General features: G+C 37.9%; 1 protein-coding gene across 3 annotated transcripts in view; it reads right to left on the bottom strand.

Annotated features, from left to right (window-relative positions):
* LOC126263730 (RNA-binding protein 25) overlaps positions 1-27,455 on the bottom strand; it is a 212,324-nt gene that overhangs the window by 2,828 nt on the left and 182,041 nt on the right. For all 3 annotated transcript variants that reach the window (XM_049960890.1, XM_049960891.1, XM_049960892.1), the window contains one exon: positions 5,239-5,385. In XM_049960890.1, the coding sequence (XP_049816847.1) occupies positions 5,239-5,385 (147 nt within the window). The remainder of the gene's footprint in view (positions 1-5,238; positions 5,386-27,455) is intronic.

Raw genomic sequence — 27,455 nt, forward strand, 5'->3', positions numbered from 1 at the left:
AACACACTGGCGATGAATAGGGTCGTACCTTCATGTGCTGTGCAGTTGCTTTTCACATTTTGTTATGGTATAGAGATTCTGATTCAAATATTGGTGGAGCAACAGAAGGACCTTGCCACGATCATGCAACAGGCTTCGCCGGCATTGCTCTCCAAAAATTCATCTCTGACTCAGCTTTCTCCTCAATTCCTGCTGTTCAATGAAGCAGCAGAAAACTGGTAGGCATATGAACATCACCTACGGCAGCATTTTCACACCTCACACACTACAGATGTGGAGGTGTACACTGCTGTCATCAAGGATTTGTCCCACTTCATATTATGTGCTACAGCAGTTGGTCCCATTGCAGGAACTTTACTCGTTGTCTTTTGACAACTGATATTCGCTCCTATCACCATCGCATGCACGTCGTGGCCACCAGGGTTGAATTTTACCAATACAAGAAGCAGCCCCATCAGTCTTACGGCTTACACCTGTACGCCTTGCTGCTAGGGGCTGTGCGGATGTAGTGTAGCTTGTCCCACACACATGTAGAGGCATGCGTGTATGTTGTACCTCTTCCTCAATATGAGTGTGCAAATGATTCCATTCACACCTGTGTTGACAGTGGGTGCCTCTTCTTCCATGTGGGGCAAGCTACAGCTGCATGGCGACAGGCACACAAGTGGAAACGCAGAGCTATTGTACCTGGGCCGCAACTCTACATGGCTTTAATTGCAAGAGCCATTTTGTCACAGACGAGTCAAAAAAAGTCGTCGTGAAGTAAATGCTTACATGTTCACAGAAATACCTAGAAGCACTTTTTACACGCAGCAATGAAACATCCTATTGAAGTGTCATAGTTACCACTGTATCTGTCAGAACCTCTAGAGTACCTTCACTGTTTGACATTGCTACTACCCTGTTTAGTTTTCCAATCCTTGTTATTTGAATAAAAGGTAATACAGCTAGTTTTAAGGTCAATGTAATTTTTTGTACTAAAGTTCTGTCTGAAGCTAAGTTACCTATCTTGACTATGCAAGCTATTTACAACGGTGTGCAACAAATTCAAGAAAAGAAACCCTTGAAATGCACCTGACCTCTAAGTTTTGTCAATTCGGAAATTTTGTTCCAGAAATAAGGTGACTGTCCTCTTGCAGCCAACCTATTCCCCAGTATGCCAGGTTCTGTATGTATATACAGAGGTGATTCCGTTATGATGTTACAAACTTTCTAGGATGACGGAGAGGGATAAATGAGTCAGTTTGAGGTAAGGGCCCCTCTGCTGAAAATGAATGAGTCTAAAGTTGTAAGTAGAAATCATTCTGGTACCTCTGTCAGGATAATTCATGTACTGGTACTGTTGTTGCTAAGGCTGTGGGGTAGGCAACTTTCAGAAGTGGTAATATGGACCAACGAAAAATGTCCAGTAAATATGGGCTCTAAAACGCTTACCTGAGGAGCTATGAGAACTTTTTAATCTTCATTACTGTGAAACACATCTCCTCTGTTGAAGAGGTGCTCATAGCTCTTAACACAAGCATTTTACAGTCCATGTGCACTGCACATTTTTTCTTTTTTTGATCCATATTGTCACCTCTGAAAGTTGCTTTCCCTACAATCTTAATAAAACCAGTACCAGTACACGTACTGCACTGTCTGGGGACTCATAACAGTTTCCACTTGTAACTTTCGATTCATTCATTCCTGGTACAGGGACCTTTGCCTCAAATTGATACATTTATCCTTCTCCTTCAGCCTGGAAAGTATGGAAGATGTTTCCAGACATGGGTTCCTATGTAAAACTTGATCTACAGCCTCTAAAAGTGTGTGACATGAACTGTGAAACACCCTGTAAGTACTACTGTAAGTACCTTGCACAACTTTTTCACATAGCACCCACACTGTTTCAGACTTTTATCCAATCACAGCACTAAATATGAGATGGTCCTGTGGTAGAGTTCACTGTGGAACCACTGTCACACTGCTGTCCTGGCTTCATCATTGCACACTAATTGCTGTCCTGCCAAGAGCATCTTTAGTAAAATGATAAAAAGGAGTCCACTATGCGCATGTTCTGGCCTGTGTGGTGGGTAGTCCAGACTCTTCCACTGAAATGAGTGGAGCTTGTTGGTAGCTCTCATTGACACAAGTTGCATTGCACTGTTGTGGAGAACAACCACATTATCCACATTAAGAATCCTTCTGCATTTCTTCTTCATAGCAGCCTGCAGATGTGACAGTGTGCAACAATAACTGACAGCATTGATGGTTGCACCTAGTGGCATGAAATATAGAAGGAACAGTCCATGGTTATCCCAGAAGTCCATTAACATCACTTTCACAACAGATGATGTGGAACCCCCCCCCCCCCTTTTTTTTTTTTTTTTTTTTTTTTTTGGCACATGGAACCCAGATGTTTCTCCACTAAGGAAGTAAAGAACAACCACTATCTTCAACAACTGACAGCAGCGCCATGCTGTAGAGTTACAATTCTGGCATGAAATGCAGTATCCATGTTCTGCCGCCAATAACAATATGGTCCAGGAAACTCGCCCTCCTCCACACACTGTTGCAGTGATTCAGGGACATCATCATTCACTGGTGTGTCATCATGTTGTCCAACTGCTTAGGCACACACTCACGAAACCTTCCGGCACCCCAAGGGTGTGTGAACAATGCTGTAAACACATCCATACAAAATGCCAAAACTCCCAAGAAATGTCGTTGAGGTTCAGATGCCAATTCACTTTCGCCATTGCATCTAGGCAGGAAATGTTCTCGTCAGTCAACAATGAACGTGGCCTCCATTAACACTTATTGTCATGCAAGTCTCCTTGCCCTTTCTGTGAGCTCCCACTACTGCCACCACCTCCACCACCACCAATCTCTCAAAGCAAGACTTTCTCTCCATATATGTGCTGCATTTTTTCTGTGGATTTCGATGGGCACTTGTCTCTTGTTCCATAGAAAATGAATCACAGTTCATTGTTCATATTCCATGGACGTGAAGCACAACCACCGTCTTCAACAACTAACAGCAGCACCATGCCGCAAAGGTATCAGCAGATAAGGCTATTATGGTCCAAGAAAGGTCCACAGCTGGGAAAGGATATATTTACTTCACATATACCGCCATTATTCAGGAATTTATAAGCAAAGTCCGTTTTAACAAAGACAATCACTTACTTCTAAGGCCCTTCAGCACTTTTTCCAATAATTTCTCCAGTGAGTACTTTCCACCCTAGAAGTGGAATTCTGGAAGATCTGCTGACTAGCCATCTATGGTTGCCATAAATCATCTTCAGATAAAAATGATTGCTTTTGTATCCAAAAAAATACCAGCCACAATATTTCTGGAAGATATAATCTATTTTGCCACGACTACCAGCTTTCACCCACAGCTTTGACTGCCATTTCCTTTCTGACATAAAAAGGATTATCTATTCTCATTAATAGTTACAATATGGCTCAAATGCTACAATATGGCACAGAAAAATCAGTGGAATTCTTTCAAAAGGTTCAAACATTAATTTTCAGTCAGCATTTAACAAATGTGGCACCCATCTTGCACTAAGCTCCCTCCCAGTTAATTCTTTACCTAAAATGTACTATAGTCCTACTTCCAACACAGTTACAGCAACTGTCCAATTGTATACTTTCTGCTTTCATCAGTGCATGTAGTTTTCTAACATTCAGTATATGGATAAGTTTCAACATATATAAAATCAAATTTTAATTTTTTAACTGTTGAAAAAGAAGGGGCAAATTCCTTACACCTCTTCACAAATTCTGGGCGAATTTCCACTGGTAATACACCATCCAAAACAAAAATTTTATGAATGGTACTGTGTTGCAGTTTACTAATTTCAACAAAATGTAAGTAATTAATACCACCATATAAAAAAATATTGCACATATCAAGTTTACTCTTTAGTCATTAGTGTTCGACATGAACTTACATAGCAAAAATAAATTTTAATTGTTATCAACATCATTACTGTCTCAGGTCAAGAACTTTATACGTTACCCTTCATAAACTAAATGGTGGCCTTTTTCCAGGTCCTTCATCAGTTTCCAGTTCTTTCATTAGAATGTTCTCTTCAAAAAGTATATTAAGGATGGTGAGAATGAGTCTGAAGAGCTTGTATGGGTCATGCAGAGTAGGTCGTGCTGGGAAATAATTGTTAAGAAAAAATTTCATACGTTGCACCATTTCTGAGATAATTAGCATTGAAGTTACCCAATCAGGCCAATGCACACACAAATTCAAGTGGACCACCAGGTACAATTAGTGTCAGTTCTCATAGTGTATTTCAGATGATTGCTCGCGAGATTGCTCATCCTTTGGCTGATTTTCATTCTTACTACCATCCCATGCCCAATTTCTGTACTGCTCTCTTGTTCAGATGTAGGAAACCAAATGAAGACCATGTTTGGCACCAACATCTCTGGTGTCACCACATAAATTTGTGCAAGCAACAGTCTGGTTGTCTAACTTCAATGCTTATTAACTCAGAACTGGTGCTGCGATGTATCTATCATTTCATTAACAATTATTTCTCAGTGCAACCTACCCTAAAACATCCTTACAGGCTTATCAGCCTATTTCTGACTATCCTAAATATCCCCCCCCCCCCCTTGCCCCATCACCTCACTTTGTATACAGCGTCTTGTCTTCACTTTCCAACTGTGCAACTTTTTTATTCTCAGCACTAATTTTAAATCAATACAAATTAAAAATATTAATTTTCATGTTCTATCTTTATAAATGGCAAAAGGACACATATAGCATTATTGTCACTTATTTGGAATCTTGATATAAATTTTCTGCAAACAGCCACCTTTAAATGATGATGTTACTACCATTACTACTACTACAAGAGAGAGAGAGAGAGAGAGAGAGAGAGAGAGAGAGAGAGAGAGAGAAGAAGAAGAAGAAGAAGAAGAAAAATCACATATTTTATTATTCCTCAATATTTTTCAACAGATTTACTCTCTCTTTCCTTTGTACTCGCACATTTCCATTCATCATTGATTTGCCACTTAATTGGCAAACAGTTTCACTACTACCAAAAATAACTGTATTATAAAGTTTGCTTGAAGAAGTTTAAGTTTTGATGAAGTGAAAGGTTCGCATCCATATTACAAATAATGACATAAAATTATAAGGGAAAGTACTTATTATTTTAATGTTCCGTCTTGATCATGATCAAGATGGAGCAGTATAATAAACAAGACTTCATTAATAGAACTTACCATTTGAACATCGTCCAGAATGCCTTGTGGTGCACTACCTGCCAAAACCTTCGAACAAATGAAGTCAACTAATGTAGGTTCTGGTTCACCTATATATTCTATAATTTTTTTGTTAATCCAAGGTCGTATCCTCCTTTCCATTAGATGCTGCAAGAAAAATACAACAATTAATAGTACACAACACCATATTATATGAAATTACTTTGAAAGGTTGGACTTGAAATAATAATTTTTGGTAAATGTAATGAGCTTTACAATTCTTTTGACCCAGACACAAAAGCTGCATATTTCTAGTTTTCAAAATAAATAAAAGTATTTACCCAAAAATGGACCACAACTTCCATTTCTTTGCATACAATCTATTATCATCAGCAGATTGATACATTCTACAATTATCAAGAAGTTTTTACGGGTTTTATTTACATATAATATTGAGGGGACAGAGATGAAAAGCCTTATTTGCCTTCTGAATATTACGGATGAAATGAAATTGCAAGTACATTTATTACCTACTATTAAAAACAACTGTCCTCTTAAGTAGGAACTGTTGCAAGATATCAATTTTTACTTGTATGTATCAACACGTTTCTCACGAGCATAAATTGGAAGGTCGGGGAGCAGGGAGGAGGGAGGAGGGTGGTGCTGTAAAAGTTATAATGATATTCAATGTCACTAACTTCAAAGTTATCATGAAATATTCACCAATGAGTTGTGCAAAATGATATGAATGAAGGGAATAGCACCGTGGTGTTCCTACTATGTTGACAAGATAATCAATGGTTTGAAAAACAATGCCTCTACAAAAGTCAGAGCCTCAGTCTATAAAATGACTGTGGAAAAAAAAATACATGCAGACAAGAAGATTAATAGAAGTTTTGTAAACTGAAAACTAAAAAGTTGGTATCAAACATTAGGATGAGAATCCAATGAAAAAGCACATAGTTTTTTTGTGAGGGCAAAAGAACAGGAAGAAGCAAATGAGGAAGAAACAGGTGATTATAGTGCTGCAAAGTGACAGTGGACTGAGACATCTGGAGACATGGGCTCATATAAGGCTGTAGGAATCAATAAACAGTCTCTCTCTCTCTCTCTCTCTCTCTCTCTCTCTCTCTCTCTCTCTCTCTCTCTCTCTCTCTCTCCCCCCCTCTCCCTCCCCCTCCCCCTCTCCCTCTGTGTGTGTGTGTGTGTGTGTGTGTGTGTGTGAAGATTTTGACTACAAATCATACAACAATGGCTTCTGTTGCAATGTGTCACCCTCATTCTGCAGATGACCTTTATGATGGAGGAACAAATAGAGATTCAGGACATCAACTTGCTATTCAAATAGTAAACTGTGTCTAAAGATGGAAGAATCAGCAGTGTTTTACAACAGGAGGAAGTAGACGGCAAATGAAACCTTTGCATAAACGACGTACAATGTGTAACTGTAGGAGATGTAGCCTGTAATTGCAGAAGTGCCACGATTACTTCTCTATTGGCAAAAGATTCTGTCTCTCCTCGCCATCCTCAGTCTTCTACAGCTTGAATGCCACACATTCATCTTTTGGGCCAATCTCTTTATCTCAGAATAAAACTTGCACCCTATATCTTCAATTATTTGTCAGACATATACCACTCTCTTACTTTCCCTACAGTTTTCACCCACAACAGTTCCCTCTGCTACCATGGAAATAATTGTCTGCTGTCCGAACAGGTGTCCTATCATCCTTTCACTTCTCCATACATTGTTTTTCCAAAGGTTCTCCAGAGAAGCAAATCCTGAATCGTTTGAAATTTTTAAATAAAATGCCACAATCTGCAATTAATACACCTTTTGCCAATTTTAAAAGTTGCATAAATAGTTAATAAATAATCCATTCTACAGTTTAATAGGATTGTTGGATACTAGTAGTGTACAAACTGAGTTTTAGTATTAGCTTTAAAATTCTGGACAACAGGTTAATATAGGACAAATTACTTGTACATGCAATGTGAATAGTAATTAATGTGGTGATTGCCACTGTATATAAATATAAAGCCCATTGCACTACTTGTGGTCAATGGCTAATAAAGAATCAAACTAATTCTTATCAGTCCCTCTAATTTTCAACATTCTTCTACAGCAGCACACTCAAATGCTTTTATTCTGTTAGTCCATGAATCACTGCCATATAATTAAGTGCTGCAAATGTGCATTCTAAGGAATTTCTTCCTCAGGTTAACACTGATGTTTGACAGTAACAGACTTCTCTTGGCCAGGAATACCCTCTGCTTGTACTAATTTGATTTTTTGTGTCGTACTTGCTTCGTATGACATTTGTTATTTTGTTTCCAAGATAGTTAACTTCCTTAACTTCAGGCACTTTGTGTTCCCAAATTTTGGCAAGTTTATCACTTATCTCATTTCTCCTACTCCTTATTACTTTTGTATCTTCTTTGGTTTACTCTCAATCCATATCCTACACTCATTAGACTGTTTGTTCCATTCAATGCATCCTGTAATAATTCTTCAGTTACACTTAGGATAGCAATGTCATTAACAAATCTTACCACTGATATCCTTTCACTCTGAACTGTAATGCCTTTCTTGAACCTTTCTTTCATTTCCATCACCACTTTTACGTACAGACTGAATAGTAGGGTGGAAAGTTTGCACCCTTGTTTTACACCCTTTTTAATGATAGCATTTCTTTCCTGTGTTCCACTGTTGTTAGTTCTTGTACATATAATTTATTATTCATTTCTCCACATAGGATAACCCCATTTTTCTCAAACTTTCAAACATCTTGCACTGTTTTACACTGTCAAACACTTTTTGCACATTGACAAATACTATGAACAAGAATTGATTTTTCTTAAGTATTTCTTTGATTATCAACTGCAAGCATTGGAGAGTAAAAAGTCAAAAGTCTGAAAATGGTAGAAAAGTTAGAAAATCTGAAGGGGAAAGTGCAAAAGTTCAGTCTATAGTGAAGCAAAATACAAAGAGGATATAATTATCTGCTCAGATGACTATAAAGTAATATCAACAGAATTCATTATGAATAGGAATTTGTGTGTGTGGGGGGGGGGGGGGGGGTGTTTACTGTGAACACTCCAGTGATTTTACCTTTCCCAGTGATTTTATCTCTCACATCATAGTCAGTATCAAACCTTCTCCAACAACAATAGTTCAGTTATACATGTTGATGTCACAAGCCCAAGGTGACAAGATAGAGTGTGAGACAAACTGAATGGGTAATTCAGTATGTTAACAGAGATGAAAATCTAATACGCTTGAGTACTTTACATGCTATGGTAAGGGAAGGAATAAAATGCAGAACAGTGGGAGAATATGGACTCAGGAACCAGAATGCATGTGGAGAAAGACTGCTATGTTCTGCAACAAATTTCAGCTAGTAATAGTAAACACACGTCCCATAATTCACAAGACGAAGTGATATACTGGTTTACTTGGGGAAACGGAAGAGAGACAGGATGACACCAGATGCATTGTATCAAGATGAGACAGAGTCCGAAATCTGATACTGTACTAAGCTGTACCCAGATGCAACATCATGATGAAATGAAGAGGAAAACACAAACACCCAGCTCCGGGCAAAGAAAATCACCAACCCGGCCAGGAATTGAACCCAGCACTCCGTGATCCAGAGGCAGCAACACTGGCCACTAGACCACAAGCTGCGGATGTACCCAGTAGCAGATATAGACTCCTATCATAATTTATTAGTTATGACAAGTAGGCTAAAAATGGTTCAAATGGCTCTGAGCACTATGGGACTCAACTGCTGTGGTCATTAGTCCCCTAGAACTTAGAACTACTTAAACCTAACTAACCTAAGGACATCACACACATCCATGCCCGAGGCAGGATTCGAACCTGCGACCGTAGCAGTCGCACGGTTCCGGACTGCACACCTAGAACCGCGAGACCACCGCAGCCGGCTGATGACAAGTAGGCTCAAGTTTACGAAAACCATCAGGAGGAGTAATAAATGAAAAGCACTAGTTAGCTTTTGTTCCACATTATTACTTTTGTTGTGTTATCCAGTTTTCAGCTTACAAGGCCATCTTCAGACATTTATTTTTTGGTGCTTTTCACAGAAGATTCAGTTAAAATCAGGAGGAGTGTTAAGCAGTTATGGAATATGTTCACACTTCTTACACGATTGTGATAACACAATAATGAATTTGACGATGGCTGGTTTAGCTGACAAGGAATGGATATACACAAAAAAATATATAAGATAGAACAAATATTGGTACAAGAAAGCTAACTGCAAGGAAATTTTGTGTAATGAAAGAAATTCTTCAATGACTGACAAATTAAGGAAATGTAATCAATAGGATGAGTACTGAAGCTGAAGATAAATGGCTGCAGGAAAAATCCGAAGAACTTCATCAGGAAATGGCTGTCAGCAGAACAGATTCAGCATAAATAAAAATAAAAATAACTATCAGAAAATTTAAAAGCAAAGGGGACAGTACTACAAATGCAAAAGGGAAATTCACAATTAAATGCAGAGAACAGTTCGAATTGCTGGAAAGAGTACACTGATGGCCATTAAGGGTAAGGGGAAAAAGAAAATATCTGATGACAAGATAGAAGATGACACGAGTTTATTAGAAGTACACGGGGATTCCAGTATTAGATTCAGAGTTTTATGGAGCTACAGAAAACATGCGATGAAACGAGGTAGTAGTATACGTAAAATTCCTACAGAAATTTCTAAATTCATTACGGGGAATGACAACCAGAATTTTACTCAAGGTAGTGTGTAGAACTATGAGGCAGGGCACTAACAACTGGAAAGAGGAAGAAGAAAAGAAGAAGAAAGAGAATCTGCAACAAGCTAGTCAGTTTCACTTTAGCAAAGGTAAAGGCAGTAAAGGTAATGAATCACTGCCAAATCTCATAGTTCAATGACACTTGGATCATACACAGAAAGGCAATTTTGAAGTTATGCTTGACAATGGAGGTGAGACTTTAGGAAAGTCAAGATGATTTCATAGGTTTCATTGACATAAAAAGGTGTAAGGTGTTTGAAATTCTGAGAAAAATAGCAATAAGCCATAGGCAAAGACAAGGACAACACTCTGGTGTTCAAAACTAAATGACAAAAATTACTTCACATGATGAATCACCACCGAATATCACAGCTCAATGACACTTTGTTCATACACAGAAAGAACTGCTGTAGTTTAGTGCAGATGGTAACCAAAAGAAATACGCAATAAGACAAGCCAAAAGAAATACGCAATAAGACAAACAGAAATGAAACGTTTGTTCAGAGACAATAATTACACTGAAGCACCACTATTTATTGATGATTCCTTCAACATGACAAGCTTTGGGCCATACTTCTGACAGTATGCTGTTATGACCATGACGTTCTGACGGCACGCCTTTTAAACTTTAGTACGAATCAGTGTTTGCCACTTGCTCTGACCCCCTGCAGTCACTTATGCTCAAGTGCGAAGTACTATACAAAGGAATGAGCAAGAGGTTTATGAAATACAGTTTTGACATTGGTAAAGATAATTTGTTCTGTGTGTCGAAGTTCAGGGTTTCTAACCTGCAGCTGGTGCCAAATATCTCTCTGCTTTGAACATTTTTATGCTGTGATTCACAAATGCAGAGTAAAGGAATGAAAAGAAAGAGTGTATCATTAAATAATTAGCATAGTACTATATCATTATTAACATTTCTGTAGTGTATTACTTTCTTTGGGTGTTAACATGGAGCACATTTGCAGGAGATGTACAATTCTTCAACATGAATGACAAGATTAAATTTTAAATCAAATGTCAGTAACTTCATTTCATTTCACTTCATAATAATTCTTCAGTTACTTAGGTTTAGTCACTGATTTTGAGGTGTGTATGCAGCTGCAAAATATCAACACGAGAATACTGTTGAAATAATATTGAATGACTATGTGCCTGAAGTTGACAATTAAATTCTCATATTACTATCTTTCATGTAGAACAAAGTGTTCTCAAAAATGATGTCAAAACATCCTCTCTGCCTTCAATGTCTCATCATCAATAGGATTGGCTTTGATTATTACTCCGCTGCTATGGCATTAGGTTGCTACAGTGGGGCACAGTGACTGATAAACAACCAGTACACGTGAAAGTTAAAAAGCTGGACATTTGGAAGTAATAATAATGTCGTGTGACGAGGACCTCCCGTCGGGTAGACCGTTCGCCTGGTGCAAGTCTTTCGATTTGACGCCACGTCGGCGACTTGTGCGTCAATGGGGATGAAATGATGATGATTAGGACAACACAACACCCAGTCCCTGAGCCGAGAAAATCTCCGACCCAGCCAGGAATCGAACCCAGGCCCTTAGGATTGACAGTCTGTCGCGTTGGCCACTCAGCTACCGGGTGTGGACATTCGGAAGTTCATAAATGAGTATTATGAGAATTATGGCCCAAATCTGGGGCTAATATCTTGGAAGTGTGCCTTTTTCTCCTTGAAATTCACTATGTGATCAAAAGTATCCAGACGTCTGGCTGGAAATGACATACGAGTTCGTGGCGCCCTCCATTGGTAATGCTGGAATTCAATATGGTGTTGGCCAACAATCAGCCTTGATGGCAGCTTCCACTCTCACAGGCATATGTTCAATCAAGTGCTCAAAGGTTTCTTGGGGAACAGCAGCCTATTCTTCACGGTGTGCTGCACTGAAGAGAGGTATTGATGTCGGTCGGTGAGGCCTGGCATGAAGTTGGCATTCCAAAACATCCCAAAAGTGTTCTATAGGATTCAGGTCAGGACTCTACGCAGGCCACTCCATTACAGGAATGTTATTGTCATGTAACCACTCCAAAACAGGCCGTGTATTATGAACAGGTGCTCGATCATGTTTAAAGATGCAATCGCCATCCCAGAATTGCTCTTCAACAGTGGGAAGCAAGAATGTGCTTAAAACACCAATATAGGCCTGTGCTGTGACAGTGCAACGCAAAACGAGGGGGTGCAATCCCCCTCCATGGAAAACATGACCACACTGTAACACCACCGCCTCCAAATTTTACTGTTGGCCCAACACATGCTGGCAGATGACATTCAACGGGCATTCGCCATATCCACACACTGCCTTGGGATCACCGCATTGTGCACTGTGATTCATCCCTCCACACAACGTTTTTCCACAGTTAAATTGTCCAATGTTTACACTCCTTACACAAAGTGAGGCGTCATTTGTCATTTACCGGCGAGATGTGTGGCTTATGAGAAGCCGCTCGACTATGAAATCCGTTTTCTCACCTGGCGCCAAACTGTCATAGCACTTGCAGTGGATCCTGATGCAGTTTGGAATTCCTGTGTGATGGTCTGGATAGATGTCTGCCTATTACACATTACGACCCTCTTCAACTGTTGGCGGTCTCTGCCAGTCAACAGACAAGGTCGGCCTGTACGCTTTTGTGCTGTACATGTCCCCTCACTTCACTATTGCATTGGAAACAGTGGACCCAAGGATGTTTAGGAGTGTGGAAATCTCACATACAGAGGTATGACACAGGTGACACATAATCACTTGATCAAGTTTTAAGTCCGTGAGTTCCGTGGAGAGCCCCATTCTGCTCTCTTACGATGTCTAATGACTACTGAGGTTGCTGATATGGAGTAACTGGCAGTAGGTGGCAGCAAAATGCACCTAATATGAAAAACATATGTTTTTGGGAGTGTCCGGATACTTTTGATCATGTAGTGTACGAGCTCAAGTTGGTGTCGTTTGCTTGTCGGACTGAATCTGCTTTCATTCAAGAAGAGTGTCTGACTCAAGTCCTCGATGGTCCAGTCCCTATGTTCTTGACACCATCACAAACAGAGCCGCTGATGCGAAGGTATCAACAGAGCATAAGGTACCGGTCATCAAGCAAAGAGACCATCCCAACGCATTTGCAGTGCCAATGTGGAGCGTGAAACTGTGTGCCTTGTAGCCTTGTTAAATGTGGTTGTAACTGCACCTGCTGTTTGATGTGGGTCCCTTCTTGCTTGTTAAACAATGTAGCGATCATTTGCTGCTTGTAGGTGGCTGTGGTCAAACAACTCCTCTCCTTTGGGCAGTAGTGTGTGTGGTTCGGAATGAGAAACATTGTTATGAGCAATACTGAAGTCTTAGGCTGCACTCATTTCACTTCAGCCTTTTTCTAGTTTCTGAAAGTTAAAATTTTAAGATTGCTCCCTGTCTCATGTTCAAGAGAAAAAAATAGTTCATGAATTCAATGTTAACTGAAAAATTAGTGAAAGAGCAAGACATTCTTCCAGTTTTAGGAAAGAAGAAAGGAGTAGGTAAAAGTGAAGAAACAATTAAAAAGATCCAGCAGTTTTTTGAAGATGATAAAAACAGTAGAATGTGGCCTGGTTGCTAAGATAGCAAAAGAGTTGTTATAAATGAAGTTATGGTAACATAGCAGAAATGACTAGTGCTGTCAAATTTAAATGAACTTTATGTAGCTTTTAAAAATTCTCATCCTGAATGCAAAACTGGAAGGTCAAAATTTTGTGACCTCCACCCTAAGTGGTGTATTTTGGCTGGATCCTCAGGGACACACTCCGTATGTGTTTCTTTATATCATCAAAATGTCAAACTGATGATTGTGGGTGCAATAATCGGTGATATTAACTAAAAAGCATTACTAGATTTAATGGTCTGTGACTGTAACAGTTATGACTGCATGATGGATTTGCGTAATAAATGCCCTAGTAAGGAAACCATTATTGAATTGTTGAATTGCTTCACGAATATGATGAGGAAATACCAGACAGTATTACCTTCAAACAGTGGGTCACAACTGACAGGGCAGAAATGATAAAAGTGGTTAAATCTCAGGAAGATTACTTGGAATCTTTAATTGATAACTTACAAAAACTCAAAAGTCACTACAATGTTTCTAAAATCCAAAGTACGTTTTTGAAGGACAAAAAAGCACAACTTCATTAAACTGAATGCATAGTGCTACCCGATTTTGCAGAGAATTTTACATTTGTGATTCAGGATGCATTACATGGGTACCAATGGGTCAATGACCAGGCAACAGTGCATCCATTTATTCTCTACTTTAAAAATGATAAAGATGAAGTTTGCAGTTCTTCAATTTGCATTCTAAGTGACTACTTGGAGCACAACACTTTGGCTGTAGATATGTTTCAAAAGTATGTAATGAATTACATAAAAGAAAATTTTCCCAAGGTTGAGAAGCTGATACAATTTTCATGTGGAAGTGGTGGTCAGTATAATAACAAAAAGAATTTTTCAAATCTGTGCAACCACAAAGCAGACTTTGGGTTGGAGGCTCAATGGCTCTTTTTTGCATCTTGCCATGGTAAAAATGCACGTGATGGAGTGGGAGGTACAACAAAACCTGAAGTACGTAAAGCCTGCTTATGAAGACCAACCACAGACCAAGTTATCGCAGTACAGGACATGTATGTCTTTTGCAAGGATAATATTAAAGGCATTACCTATTTTCTGATCAAGAAAGAAGAAGTGGTTCTGCATATGAAAACAACACTTCAACCAGATTTGAAAACTGAATAGCAATAAAAGGAACAAGGCATTTCCACAAATTCCTTAGCATTGCAGAAAACTTAGTTCGATGCTATGTAAAATCAGAAACTGAAATTTATGAGGATTATTGTGTCAGTAAAATTACATCTCTGTCTTTAATGTTGAATAACATGTTGGCATGTGTGTACAATGGACAGTGGTGGCTTGCAGAGGTTGATAGAATAAGTTTGGAAAACAATGATGTTTCTGTGCATTTTTACCACCCTGATAGCCCAAGAACATCATTCAAGAAATCTACCAGTGACATAGTTTGGATACCAATGAAAAATGTTTTAAGGAAACTTTCAGTGCTTCAACTTACCACAGCAACTGGGAGGTCTTATTCTATATCAAAGAAGCTGTCTGAAGAAATAACTGTTCTTAACATTCACCACCAGGTTTAGGAACAGTCACGTCCCAAAGGATGTTAATTGAAAATATTTATTTTAAGTATGTCAAAATAATATAAATGTTAATTTCAGTGATGTTTCCACTTTTTGTATATAATTCAGTACCTTGCTTCAATAATAATTGATTATATCCTGCCAATATCACATATGAATAGGCAACAGCCGTAAGATCAGTTGTAGGGTAATGTGAATTATCTCATTTTCAAAAATTCATATCTTTGTTCACAGTCAGATATCAATGTTGAAATTTTTACAGTGCGATGTTATAATATAGGTGAACAAACTGTGCAATAATCATATTTTTATATTCAGTCCCACCTTTGATAACTAACACCAAACTACACAAAAAACGAAAATTTTCAAATTTCAAAAATTCATAAAAAATTAAGGAAACATGTGAGTATTCTTGCTCTGTATGAGGCTAGTCGTGTATGATATCTAACGATGGAGGGTGGGGGGGGGGGGGGGGCAGACTCTCTTGAAAACTTGGATACCAAACTTTGGAGGTCATTTTGACTGATTATTTTTTAATTTAGGGTATTTTGTGTAACAAAAAGTGTTGTAGAGGACACTTTTCTAAAAACAATAATGTCAATTGCAATTTTGTAACTTAACCCAGTGCAGAGATATTCATATTTTTGCTGACATCTCTAAACTGAAACATCCTCGCGCGCTTACAAACGAAAATGGCTGCCATTCAGTAAAGGTGAAAGGTAAAAGGTAAAAGGTAAAAATTTTAAAAAACTCTTTTGAACTTCTCAATTATAGGGTAATCTCACATAAAAAACTTGAAATATTTAAAAATAGTCAAGCAACCAATTTAATTTTTATTGGACCACTTCATTTGGGTTGACCCAAACGTAATCTGATCGACATCTACATACCACTGTCCGTAAGCTTCGATCCTACATTCAGGACACTGCTCACTTCCTCCACAGCCTTTCCACAGTTCCTGGTCCCATTAGCACCAGACTCCTTGTTGGTCACTGTGGACGCAACGTCCTTATACACAAACATCTGCCATGCCTAGGGCCTTGCAGTCATGGAAAACCACCTTTCCCAATGTCATCCTGCTACCGAGCCCACTACTTCCTTCCTAATCTTCCTACACAAACACTGTCCTGACCCACAAGTATTTCACTTTCGGTACCTTCCTATGCCAACTGACATATGGGCCATCTGGAGCAATCCTTCCAATCAACACCCAAAACCCCTCGTCTGGTTCAGACTCGCTGATGGCATTTTCATGATCTGGAATCAAGGCAGGGACAATGTTTGCTCCTTCCTCCACAACCTTAACATCTATTACCCAACCCTCTTCACCTGGACAATAAGTTATGTAATTACTATTTCAAACTGTATAAAAAATTGCCAAGGTTATCTGTGAAGCCCAGAAACTCTAGAGCTGGAAGTTTACATTCTACTCTAGGAATAAACGTAAAGTCATGTGAGGAGTTACAAAGTCAAAATACGTTGTGCTGCAGTCTATAATTTACCAAATAATGGCATTCTGTAAATTTAATACATAAAACAACAAAAGAAATATCATCAAGGCTAGAGGAGGCACCAGACAACTGTTAAAACACGTCTTGTGATCGAAAAACATCATCCTTCATGGTAGGCAGACTAGTAAAATGCCCTAAAGCTGCCAACATATTTGAAACAAAATATTTTATTCAACACTAATGATCAAATTTGCCTGCTTAGTCATCTTCAAGTGAACATTTACATATGTTTGTATGTTTATAGCATAATAAGGTCTTATGTTAGACAAGACAGGATATCAGAGAATACTCAAATCGCATTGCAATTTCATAAACCGTACTAAAATGTGTAAGTCACCTTAAAAGTGCACATTTAAATGTCCAGATTCACACTGAAGTACATGGTGTTAAGCTTTCCAGTGTGGCTTCTGGGATGACAATTTTCTTTGAGTACCAGTACTGTATTATCTCGTATCTGGTTCTTTATTATGGCAAAATGCCACATGTGCCAGAAAATTAGTGTGCACTTGAAATTGAGCGAACAGTTGAAACTGGCCAATACTATGGAATGAAACACTATACTGTAAACTGAATAATACTATGGAATGAAACACTATACCATATCTCAAATGCCCAATAGTGTTGAATGAAAAGCTATATTTCAAACACCCAATAGTTTGAAATGCAAACTATATTTCAAATAAACTGACTGCACCTGTGGCGAAGATCAATAACAGCTAAATTTCTTTAGCAAACCAACAAAAATAATTTCATTGTTCTGCAAGATGGTTAAGTTTCGTTGCTAATAACCTGGAAATAAAATAAAATCAGAACACTGAAACTGTTAACCTATTTTAATCTTCTGTGATTATACAAATGTATTTTAATTTACTTGATAGCTCCTAACCACATAAATCTGATTTATTTTTATTTGGCAGAACTGTAAACGGAGAAAAGCAGCAACATCATGAAACAAACATGAGTCACATGGAAACCACACCCCATGACAGCTCAAAACTGTTCTGCGCACACACGAATCTGACATCTTGGGAGCACCAGCTAAATTTTCGCAGGTAGCATCTGCCTTCTTGCTGCTACTACTGATACAACTAACAGCCATAGATCAAGTAGTTGGAAGTAAGAGAAGGTGCTGCTCTTACGCGAATTCAGCTCTGTGCATGTGCACAAGTACACTGGCAACTGCTAACACAAACCTGAGATTGTACTGCATGAAGCGCTATTGTCAACCAATCATAGTTCACGTCACATGATCTCACCAGCCAATGACAGTAAATATTAAGGGCATACAAAGCATCATCATGTAATCAGCAAATAACAGCATCACTGTTAAGTAGCATGAATGGCTAATCATCTAGACCTGAAATTTTTCCAAGTGGCTTGTCCTCGAACTGTTAAGTTTTGAATGAGAGTCAGACATTCTGCAATTTTAGAAATCCATCACTCAATCTCAAATGTAACGTAACTCATCTTGCATAAAAGGTATCTTACTTTGAAAGTAACACTTCTCAAACCATCGCTCGTGGTATTTTCTCACACCCTGTTACAAATGTTAACAGTTACGATGTCACACTTATTGAAAGCAGTCTGTTGTTATGAAATATTGCCCAGTTTTCGTCCTAAAGCCTTTGACACATTTTGCTGTTAGCAGATGCTTGTGTGAACATCATTTTTTGGTGTTGTAAATGGTGCATTTTCTTTGCAACTAAAGTTTTATTTTGGAGTTATTCTCCCATTTGGTATGTTGCTACAGGATGATTCTGCAGTAGCAGGCTACAGTAAAATTGTTTGTTGGAGTATTACTCCCTAACAGTCAAAATTACAAAAATTTAACTGAAAACTTAAACAATGAAAAATTCCCACAATTCTAAAAAATTCCCAGTTACTTCCTGTATGAAAAATTTCCTGTGTTTTTCCCAGATTTCCCGACTGATCCAGGGCATATACACCCTCTATATCCTACCAACACCATTCAAAGTAGTGTTCCCATCACCCACCCAAACTACAATACATCCTTGTCCATCCCTACTAAAATCCTGCTTCCAATTCTGCACACCATGGGTAGTCAACACATGTGCCAGACCTGTCCCATACATCTCGCCACCACTTCCTACTGCAGTCTGGTCAGAGGCATCTTCTGCCCAATAAAAGGCAAGACCACATGTGAAAGCAGCCTACGGTGCAATTACTGTACAGCATTCTATGTAGGCATGACAAGTAACCAATTGTCCACTTGCAAAAATTGCCCCCACCTAACTGTGGCAAACATGCTGTACACAATAACACTAATGACTTCAACACCTCTTCACTATGCAGGCCATTTGGATACTCCCTTCAGCAAAAGTTTCTCTCAACTATGCAGGTGGGAATTCTCTCTTCAGCGTATCTTGAGATCTCTTAATCCCCCTGGCGCAAAGCCTCCGCTAACTTGTTTCCCATTGCCTCAGTGTACAACCCCTCCTTCCCTCTATCCCTTATAAGCTCTACCCTCGAAACTCCTTCCCTCTTATACAGCCACTGAGAAATATGGCCAAAAGACCTGCCTCACACTAGCCTTCTAATCCCTCCCCCCCCCCCTTTCTTTCCTGCATCCTCCCTACCCCTTATCAGCTCCACCTACTCAGGCAACTGCTATCGATAATCAGTATTGAATTATCAGTCAGACAAATGTGTGTACTCTTACTAGAAAATGAGCAAGAGCTAGAGTTAACTGTTTTCTATCACGTTTGTGTGTTCTACGCACTAATACTCTGCAGGTAAATTGTTACCTTTCCCTAATATTTTGTGTTTTTTATCCAAGAATTTCCATTATTGTTAAATATCATTTTCAGTGTTATTCTGTTACTTCCAAGCAACTAGTGACACACAATTTTACACCAGATGTTCCAAACTCAGCTTTTATGGATGGTTCCCATATTGCACTTGGAAACTTATTTTTCTTTTATGTAGGCTGAGCAGACATCCCAGTTTTACCGGGACAGTCCCAGTTTTCACATGAATGTCCCGGTTTCCTGAGAGAATCATTTGGGACACACAACTGTCCTGGCGTGCAATAATATTTTTATTTAATAAAATATTTGTGAAAAACAAATTTCTAGAATAAGAACATTACAGAAATATATATTTTCACAATGCATACTGGATTTGGTTTAACCCCCCTTACACCTAAAGAAAGAATAATAGATATGAAAAGAAAAGCAGATATTACATATCCTTGCCCCTAATGTGTCGATCTTCAACTTAATAGCCCTCGACACATACAAAATCACAACTAAAGTAGGTATTAAAGAGCATCACTTAAACCATTTCTCCTAATGAGACTGCATCCACAGAGAAGTTTAATTTTGCAAAGAATGTGAGCAATGCAGTGTGCTTTAGCAATATTTATTGAATACTGTTTGCCATGTATGCATGCTCACCCAGACAGTTAGCAGTCAAACAATATGGCGGTGCATTGTTGGCAGCTTTCACTCACTCAGTAACAAAACTGCAAGTCTAACACGTCTACAGAATTTTAGAACAACTGACAACTATTCAGACTTAGAAATAAAAGTCAGTGGATTACCAACTGAACAGACAAAGTTACAATCTACTAATGTTAGCAGTCAGTGAATGCGAATATTAAACTCATAAGTGTGGTGTCTGGTGAAAATGACCAAGCACATGTGGGCATTTAATGAAACGTTAAACAAAGAACGACAGTTATTATTATTATTATTATTATTATTGTTGTTGTGAAAATTCGATTCATCTTGCACAGAATTTTATGATTATCTTCTTTCTAACAAGGAACTCACTCCTACAATCGATTCTTTCTTCTGATAAATATCGCGAAAGTAAATCTTGGGATGAAATGTGTAACTGCCTCTCCAATTCACAAAATGAAGATACATATTTGCTATTAGTTTTTCAGCTGCTGCATTGTCATAGGCCTGCTACTGATTTCAAAATACAATAATAAATGACAAGAAATGTAAGCATAAGTGTAGTAATGAAGTTAAGTAGAAAGTATAAACCAGACTTGCAACGAATAGAATATTCAGGTGTATGCAAAATACCGAACACTCTTTGGGTTTTCTACAATTAAGACTATTAAGCAGAAGTATTTGGCCAGAGCCTGACAGGAAAACTTGTAGTGATGTGTTTGGTTCTCACTCATTTGTCCAAATTTACTTACTTCCCTCTGATGCCGGGCTATCCCACACAATTCTTACCGCACTGCGTGTTTTGTTGATAAATTTAGTTTTGATACACGTCGTCAATACGTAACTACAATTTATCGTACACTATACTTTTCGATTTGTTTGAAAGTGAAACTTTGTAAGGGCTAACTAATAGACATTGATTATAGCTATAAAAAAAAACACACACACACACACACACAACTAACATGCTTCACAGACCATGGAAATAATCCGTAAAGAGGAAATTACAGATCAAGATACAGATGTAAGTAAATCTTCGATATTATAAAAGCAACCGTGTGTAAGACTGAGCTGAAATACGAGGGTTGAATGAAAAGTAATGCCCCCACCTTTGTTAATTGGGTTTGGAGGGAATATTTTAATAAATAAAATGCAGAAACAATCCTTAGAATGTGATCTTTAATTACCAATATTCACTTTTCCACATAATCACCAGCCAATTGGATACATTTCTGCCAACGATGAACAACTTTTCTGAAGGCATGTGGAGGAAGTCGACACTCTGTTTTCTTTTTCTGGGGCAAGTCTTTGTGTCGATATTCCATAGACTGACGTTTTGTCTCCGGGTCGTAATGGTGTACCCACGTTTCGTCTCCTGTCACAACTGACTGGAGAAAGGCATCACCTTCATTCTCGTAACATGGGAGCAGCTCCTGGCAAATTTCAAGTCTGTGCGCTTTCATTTCAGGAGTCAGCATCCGGGGTACCCATCGCGCACAGCTCTTCTGATATCCAAGCAAAGCAATGATGTGTACCCATCATGCTCAGATCTTCTGATGTACAAGCAAAGCAATAATGTGACCCACACTTTCTTGTGAAGTGTTGATTGTGTTTGCAGTTTCTCTCTGAGTGATACAACGATCGCCCTGAATGAATGTGTCAAACATTTTGCTTGTGAAACTCGGTGGTTGCTGTCACTGGATGTCCAACTCTTTGCTTGTCATGCACGTCAGATGTTCCCACCTAAACATGTTTAAACTTGCTGACCCACCGACGCACAATACTCAAATCAACACAATCACCATAAACTGCTTTCATTCTCTGATGAATCTTCTTTGGAGTGACACCTTCTGCTGTCAAGAATTCAATGACTCCACATTGCTTAAATCGCATTGACCGACCATCTGCGCAGCGTTCCAAACGTTACACACTAACAGCACAACCGTTCGATGCTAAGGCTTCCCACCAATTGGAGCCGTAGAGAAGAGGCTACGGAACAAGCCAGTACCTGCTGCATACCAATGCTGCCAACTGTTGAAGAGTTACGAAGGTGGAGGCATTACTTTTCAGTCAACCGTCCGACATAAACCACGGAACATTAATGATCTCAAAGCAAAAAAAACCATCTCTTAATTATAACATTTGACAATGAGGCAGTAAATGTAGTAGAAAGGGCTGGTTTTAGAAGACTGACCACTAGCGCTTTGCCGTGGTATAAAATACGAAGCCACCTCAACTTTTCAGACAAAATAGTTCCAGAAATATATCATAAGGTGTTTGAGAAATTAAAAGATTACTTTTTTAGAGACTGATTCTATTTCCATGACACGCGAACTTGTAGATGTGCTTACATAATCAAAACTGTTTTTAAAGTTTTATTGCGCATTTCGATCCTGAATTTAATGTCAAACATGTAGTATTGACCATCAAGCATTTTGAGGGACAAAACACAGCAGAAAACATAGTGATAGCTTTACAGTAAAGTCCAAGTTTATGGGACATCCAGCTGGCAAAAATTCATGTTGTTATTCATGATAATGGACAAAACATAGTAAAAGCTGTCAGTAACGCAAAGTTGGCCTTAGTGCATTGTTTCATTCTTACTCTTTATTTAACTGTTAACAATTGTCTGAAGGCTCAGTCAAATGTGACTCATATGATAGCAACATATACAAGGATCATGACTTAATTTAATTGTTCTTGCATTGCACAAGAAAAACTGCATTCTATCCAAAAAGGTTTGGATCTCTCTCAGCATGAATTGGTATAAGATGTCAGTATGAGGTGGAATTCCACCTATTATATGCTTGCAAAGCTAACGGAACAAAAACAGGCCATTTCACTCTATATCATGGACTCTGACACTGTCAATCTGACTGCTGCACAGTGGGAGGTTTTAGAGCAACTTCTGAAACTATTACAACCACTTGAAGAAATATCACAAATTACTAGCTCCAGATAGGATTGCATTTCTGAAACTATTTCATATGTTATTACATTCATGCGATATTTTGATAAAATCAGCACAACAGGGCTAACACTCAAATTAAGCCAGGTGAGTTTGTCATACAACATGAGTTGCAAGAACGATTTGAAGATACCACAACAGGTAAAAACTATTTGGTGGGTACACTTTAGATCCATGCTTTAAAATGAATGTTTTACCTGACAATGCAAAGAGAAAAGTAAGCCAATATGTTTTAATTGATAGGCTGAAGACAAACTGTGAAACAAGCAACGACCATAGCACAAATCGTCACCTATTCGGGCCAAGAGGATGAGAACTAAAGTCTAAGCCAAACTACTAACTCATCTTCTGGACTGCTTCGAAGAAGTAGTTACAGAAAAACACACAGCTCATACCGGGACTTCGAAAGAAAATAATGCAGTTGCAACTAAAATAGTCCTGTATTTATGTATTAAGAACCTATCATGTCATGACAATCCATACATATGGGGGCAAGTGAGAGAAGATAAATTTCCATGTTTGATAAATCTTGCAGCAAAAGACCTGTCAGCACCAGAAAGCAGTGTTTATTCAGAGCATCTTTTCTCTGAAACTGGGAATGTCGATGAGAAGAAAAGGAGTACTCTACTGCTTGAAAATGCAAATAAATCAATCTCTCTGCACCATAATCTTCCACTTCTAAATTTCAATCAAGAGAATTCAGATACATAAACATTTATTATTTTTAAAAATGAGCCCACAGAATACATAATTTTTTTATACCTAGTTTTTCATTAACTTTTATAATATGAAAGTTGATTATGTACCTATGACTACTTTAACGATTTTAAGAAAAATACTATTATTATTATTATTATTATTATTATTTCTTTACTTTCTCAGACGTTAAGTCTGGTTAAGAATGGAAAGTGACGCGGACCTTGATCAAGCGTCACTTCCTATTAACTGTACGGTATGTGTTATATTGCATTTAGGAACTTTCGGGTAATTGAACATGTATCAATAATTACGGATTTCTGTAGTTGTATATATATGGTTGGATGTAGCTGTATTGCATTGGTGTACTGGTGGATATTGTGTGGTATGACTCCTGTAGTTGATAGTATAATTGGTATGATGTCAACTTTATCCTGATGCCACATGTCTTTGACTTCCTCAGCCAGTTGGATGTATTTTTCAATTTTTTTCTCCTGTTTTCTTTTGTATATTTGTTGTATTGGGTACGGATATTTCGATTAGTTGTGTTAATTTCTTCTTTTTATTGGTGAGTATGATGTCAGGTTTGTTATGTGGCGTTGTTTTATCTGTTATAATGGTTCTGTTCCAGTATAATTTGTATTCATCATTCTCCAGTACATTTTGTGGTGCATACTTGTATGTAGGAACTTGTTGTTTTAAAAGTTTATGTTGTAAGGCAAGCTGTTGATGTATTATTTTTGCGACATTGTCATGTCTTCTGGGGTATTCTGTATTTGCTAGTATTGTACATCCGCTTGTGATGTGATCTACTGTTTCTATTTGTTGTTTACAAAGTCTGCATTTATCTGTTGTGGTATTGGGATCTTTAATAATATGCTTGCTGTAATACCTGGTGTTTATTGTTTGATCCTGTATTGCAATCATGAATCCTTCTGTCTCACTGTATATATTGCCTTTTCTTAGCCATGTGTTGGATGCATCTTGATCGATGTGTGGCTGTGTTAGATGATACGGGTGCTTGCCATGAAGTGTTTTCTTTTTCCAATTTACTTTCTTCGTATCTGTTGATGTTATGTGATCTAAAGGGTTCTAGAAGTGGTTATGAAATTGCAGTGGTGTAGCCGATGTATTTATATGAGTGATTGCCTTGTGTATTTTGCTAGTTTCTGCTCGTTCTAGAAAGAATTTTCTTAAATTGTCTACCTGTCCATAATGTAGGTTTTTTATGTCGATAAATCCCCTTCCTCCTTCCTTTCTGTTAATGTGAATCTTTCTGTTGCTGAATGTATGTGATGTATTCTATATTTGTGGCATTGTGATCGTGTAAGTGTATTGAGTGCTTCTAGGTCTGTGTTACTCCATTTCACTACTCCAAATGAGTAGGTCAATATTGGTATGGCATAAGTATTTATAGCTTTTGTCTTGTTTCTTGCTGTCAATTCTGTTTTCAGTATTTTTGCTAGTCTTTGTCTATATTTTTCTTTTAGTTCTTCTTTAATATTTGTATTATCTATTCCTATTTTTTGTCTGTATCCTAGATATTTATAGGCATCTGTTTTTTCCATCGCTTCTATGCAGTCACTGTGGTTATCCAATATGTAATCTTCTTGTTTAGTGTGTTTTCCCTTGACTATGCTATTTTTCTTACATTTGTCTGTTCCAAAAGCCATACTTATATCATTGCTGAATACTTCTGTTATCTTTAGTAATTGGTTGAGTTGTTGATTTGTTGCTGCCAGTAGTTTTAGATCATCCATGTATAGCAAATGTGTGATTTTGTGTGGGTATGTTCCAGTAATATTGTATCCATAATTTGTATTATTTAGCATGTTGGATAGTGGGTTCAGAGCAAGGCAGAACCAGAAAGGACTTAATGAGTCTCCTTGGTATATTCCACACTTAATCTGTATTGGCTGTGATGTGATATTATTTGAATTTGTTTGAATATTAAGTGTGGTTTTCCAATTTTTCATTACTATGTTTAGGAACTGTATCAATTTAGGATCTACTTTGTATATTTCCAATATTTGTAGTAACCATGAGTGGGGTACACTATCAAAAGCTTTTTGGCAATCAATGTATGCGTAGTGTAGCGACCTTTGTTTAGTTTTAGCTTGATATGTCACCTCTGCATCTATTATCAGTTGCTCTTTACATCCTCATGCTCCTTTGCAACAGCCTTTTTGTTCTTCATTTATAATTTTGTTCTGTGTTGTATGTGTCATTAATTTCTGTTTAATGATTGAAGTTAATATTTTGTATATTGTTGGTAGGCATGTTATGGGGCGATATTTAGCTGGGTTCGCTGTGTCTGCTTGATCTTTAGGTTTCAGATAAGTTATTCCATGAGTAAGTGTATCAGGGAATGTGTATGGGTCTGCAATGTAACTGTTAAATAATTTAGTTAGATGTGAATGTGTTGAGGTGAACTTCTTTAACCAGAAATTTGCTATTTTATCATTTCCAGGGGCTTTCCAATTGTGAGTAGAATTAATTGCTTGGGTGACTTCATGTTGCAAAATTATCACTTCAGGCATTTGTGGTATCATCTTGTATGTGTCTGTTTCTGCTTGTATCCACCATGCATGCCTGTTATGTTGTACCGGGTTTGACAATATGTTGCTCCAGAAGTGTTCCATGTCTGTTATGTTTGGTGGATTGTTTATTTTAATGTGTGCGTTATCTATTGTCTGGTAAAATTTCTTTTGGTTTGTGTTGAATGTTTGGTTTTGTTTCCTTCTATTTTCACTTTTTTTGTATCTTCTGAGTCGTTTGGCTAATGCTTGTAATTTCTGCTTCTTTTCGTCTAATTGCTCTGTCGCTTCTTGTTGTGAGATTTTACCTAACCTTTTTCGTTTTTTTTCCGAGATTTCATTTCTTATAAATTGTGTTACCTGTCCGATGTCTTTTCTCAGTTTTTCTATTTTGATCTGTAGCCTGTGTTGCCATGCTGGTTTTGTGGGTTTCTTCTGTGTGTTGGTTGGTTCTGATCTCTGCCTAGTGTGTATATTAAGTGTAGTGAGTGCTCCTATATAAACCAGTAGTTGTAACTCTTCCATAGTCGTGTTTTCATTTATTTTGTTGTGTATGATTGTGTTGATAGTTTTATTGTTGTTTCGACTTGTGGGTTATTTGGTGGTCTATGCAAGAATGGTCTAATGTCTGTATTTGTGTCTTTGTATTCTATATATGTTAGCTGAAATTTTTCTTCTATATCTAACATCTGTGTCACTTCGTGTTCTATTTGTGCTTGTTCTGGTGGCTGTCTTACGATTTCGTTTTCCTCTGATTGTTTAATTGGTGCGTGTTGTTCTTTGTTTGTTTGCTCTGGGATGTTTGAGTCCATTACTGTATTTTCTTCTTCTTCTGATTGCACATTATTTTGTTCCAGTATTTGTTGTACTTGTTGTTTGATGTTTTCTAATTCTGACTGGGGTATCCTGTTATTTTTGATTATTACATGGATCTGATCAGCTAGTCGTTGTTCTGTTAAAAATTTTAATTCTGGGTATCTGGTAATAAATGTTGTGTATACTTGTGATCTGTATCCAGTTGTGTTGGTTCCTAGGTTTGTTGCTTGGTAATAACAGAACATGAGGTGTCGATTAACTTCATCTGACCATCTCATCCTCTGTCTTTGTTTTCCTTCTAGGGTGGTTGCTGGAAGC

The sequence above is a fragment of the Schistocerca nitens genome, chromosome 6, assembly GCF_023898315.1.
Source record: "Schistocerca nitens isolate TAMUIC-IGC-003100 chromosome 6, iqSchNite1.1, whole genome shotgun sequence".
In the NCBI taxonomy this organism is placed as follows: domain Eukaryota; kingdom Metazoa; phylum Arthropoda; class Insecta; order Orthoptera; family Acrididae; genus Schistocerca; species Schistocerca nitens.